Source organism: Alligator sinensis, unplaced genomic scaffold (genome assembly GCF_000455745.1).
Source record: "Alligator sinensis unplaced genomic scaffold, ASM45574v1 scaffold545_1, whole genome shotgun sequence".
NCBI classification, from domain to species: domain Eukaryota; kingdom Metazoa; phylum Chordata; order Crocodylia; family Alligatoridae; genus Alligator; species Alligator sinensis.
Window position 1 is genome coordinate 289,363 of NW_005842209.1, and position 2,344 is coordinate 291,706.

The 2,344-nt window shown below is 48.0% G+C and overlaps 1 protein-coding gene across 3 annotated transcripts in view; it reads right to left on the reverse strand.

Annotated features, from left to right (window-relative positions):
- ARRDC3 (arrestin domain containing 3) overlaps nucleotides 1–2,309 on the reverse strand; it is a 15,237-nt gene extending 12,928 nt beyond the window's left edge. Inside the window, exon 1 of one of the 3 annotated variants that reach the window (XM_006026797.3) lies at nucleotides 1,577–2,304. In XM_006026797.3, the coding sequence (XP_006026859.1) occupies nucleotides 1,577–1,856 (280 nt within the window). In that variant the 5' untranslated portion in view covers nucleotides 1,857–2,304. Of the gene's footprint in view, nucleotides 1–1,576 lie in introns of all 3 variants that reach the window. The other 2 variants (XM_025207805.1, XM_025207803.1) reach the window with 2 other exon arrangements.
- Between the last annotated feature and the right edge of the window lie 35 nt (nucleotides 2,310–2,344).

Sequence of the window (2,344 nt, forward strand, 5' to 3'; positions counted from 1 at the left end):
CCCGGTGGCCGCATCGGCCGTCACCGCCGACCCGCGCACCCACCCACCGACCGGACCCTTTGTTCGCTCCCTGTCCCGGGGGGCGCCCCGAGTCGCTCCCTGCAGTCATCCCATGGGCTGTGGAGGGAGGGACACAGGTCCCTTGCCGCCCGGCATCCGCAGAGGGGGTGGGGAGAGAGAGGGCACGAACTCTGTCTGGGGAGGGACCCCATCATTTTACTTCAGGCCTCGCAACCCGCTCATTTTGTGAATATTAAAAAAAAAAAAAAAAATCCTTCCATTTATTCCAAAAGCCTTTGCCAGCGCAACCCCCTAAGTTCCCCTTGAATGAGATGGTTTTGTAAGGGGGGGGGGAAGGGGACCCCCCCCTCAGCTCCCGCACTGGTCTCTGCAGCACTTATTTATATATATGCAGAATAAGTGAAAGGGAACAAGGGGGGGGGGGAGAAAAAATAAAATTACATAACCAGTTTTAACATTATTTTCTTGTGCTAGGAATTAAGTCATCGCCACCACCTGACGCGTGTAACCAATCTGCGGAGAGGAGAGCTCGCACCCCCTCCCTCTCGCCAGGACTGGTCCCAAACAGGATTGAACCGCTTCTAACAAAGGGTGGAAACTTCAGAAAAACAAGCCAAGAGTCCCCTATACTTCTACCATGTCACCATTCAAACAATAGATTAGCCATCTGAAGACCTGCTGCCCCCTTGCCAAGGCTTGATTCCCCCTTCCCCCCCATTATTTGATAGGAATCTATTTTGCACTGTACGTGGCTGGCACACCAGGTTTCAATGAAATGCAGCTTCCCTGAACTCCCCAACTTAGGCACGATGCTCCAGTTGGACACTTCAGGGGCTCAAAGGAGGCTTGCAGGCAGACCTTTATACCTGCCTCTCTGACAGATGTGGCGTATAAAAGACATTCAGGTGATTTATTAACTTACTGGGGGAGGTAGGAGAAGAAGCAGCCACACGTGGAGTGCTGAGAGTGTATGTCAAAATAAGCCACAGGGAATCCTTTATCTGCCAACAATTATCCATCCTTCGAAAGGCCTTGCATAATCGATTTGAAAAATAGGAGTTATATCCATAGACGTCTAAAAGCCTGATTCTGTCTTGCATCTCAGCATTTGATGAGAAGTTACAAAAAAGTCACTTAAAAGCATTAACTACCTGGCTTGGCCCCCCAGTTCTCAGTGCAATACGGAACACAACCCTGCTCATGTCTAGCTATGGCACTGTTTTTTTCTGACACACTTAAAATAATCATAAATTGGAAGTGCCTCTGCAAGAAGCTCTGTTAAAGGCAGGTAGTTGGAGAAAGTCCTGTTTTGCAGGCACTTTGCAGATGCAATCTGACCCACCATCAATGCCCATATCATCAAAACTTACAGCCCTTAAGAGATGTAGTACATTTTCACATCCTTGTATGTTGTGGTTTTTAATGGATATAATAACCAGCCCCCCTCCAAAGGCTGTTCAAGCCAAGAGGATGCGAAGATGTGCATGCCTGCTTGCATCAAAAATGACTGTAGGATTTTGACTCCCGAATTAAAATGAAAAAAACAACAACTTACCTCTCTCGTGCCCAATTAAGATGTCCTTATGGTTGAAATATTCTACTTCTTCAGTGTAATTCTGTGTATAGGCAGTGTTGGATCCAGCATTTCTAGATTCAGTCCAGCGCACTTTTGCATGTCCTCTTGCGTGAATTTTAAGAGATTTCACTCGAATTTCCCCAGTAACTTCTAAACTGACCCTTCCTGAGACTGTGTCCCCGCTAGAATAGACGGGGACGTTGCTGTCATTGAGACAGTCAAAGCTTATTGTCAAACTCTTCACCTTCCCCAGCACCATTTTTTTTTTATAACAAAGTCTATAAAAATATACTGTAAGAAAAAAAAACCCAAAATCAGTCAAGATCTCATATAAAATGGGATCTTCACCTGACACTGTTCAAAGCCTCTGCCGTGCAAAAAAGCTTGCAGGCAGGACCAGTGTCTGCTCTACAAACGCTTCATTGGGCTTGCTGGAAAAGTCACAGCACTAGCTGCTGTTCAGCTGCTACCCAGCTCTGTGGTCTCTGTACAAAGACAGGGAGGCTGCAGACTGCCAGCTCACTTTAAGACCAGCTTTGTGAAAAACAAGCCCACTGCGCATGTGCAGGCGGCTGCTGCTTCCCTTCTGTCTCACTGCTACAGGAGGTGTAACACAGAAGGCGACCGTGCTGTGGAAGAGGACCTGGGTCCGCTCTCCATTGTGTGTCTCTTGCAGTGATCGCCCCCCTAAACTCTTTCAAACGTGCCCCTCCAGGCCAGCACCCCAAAGCTTCTAATGGCAGGGGG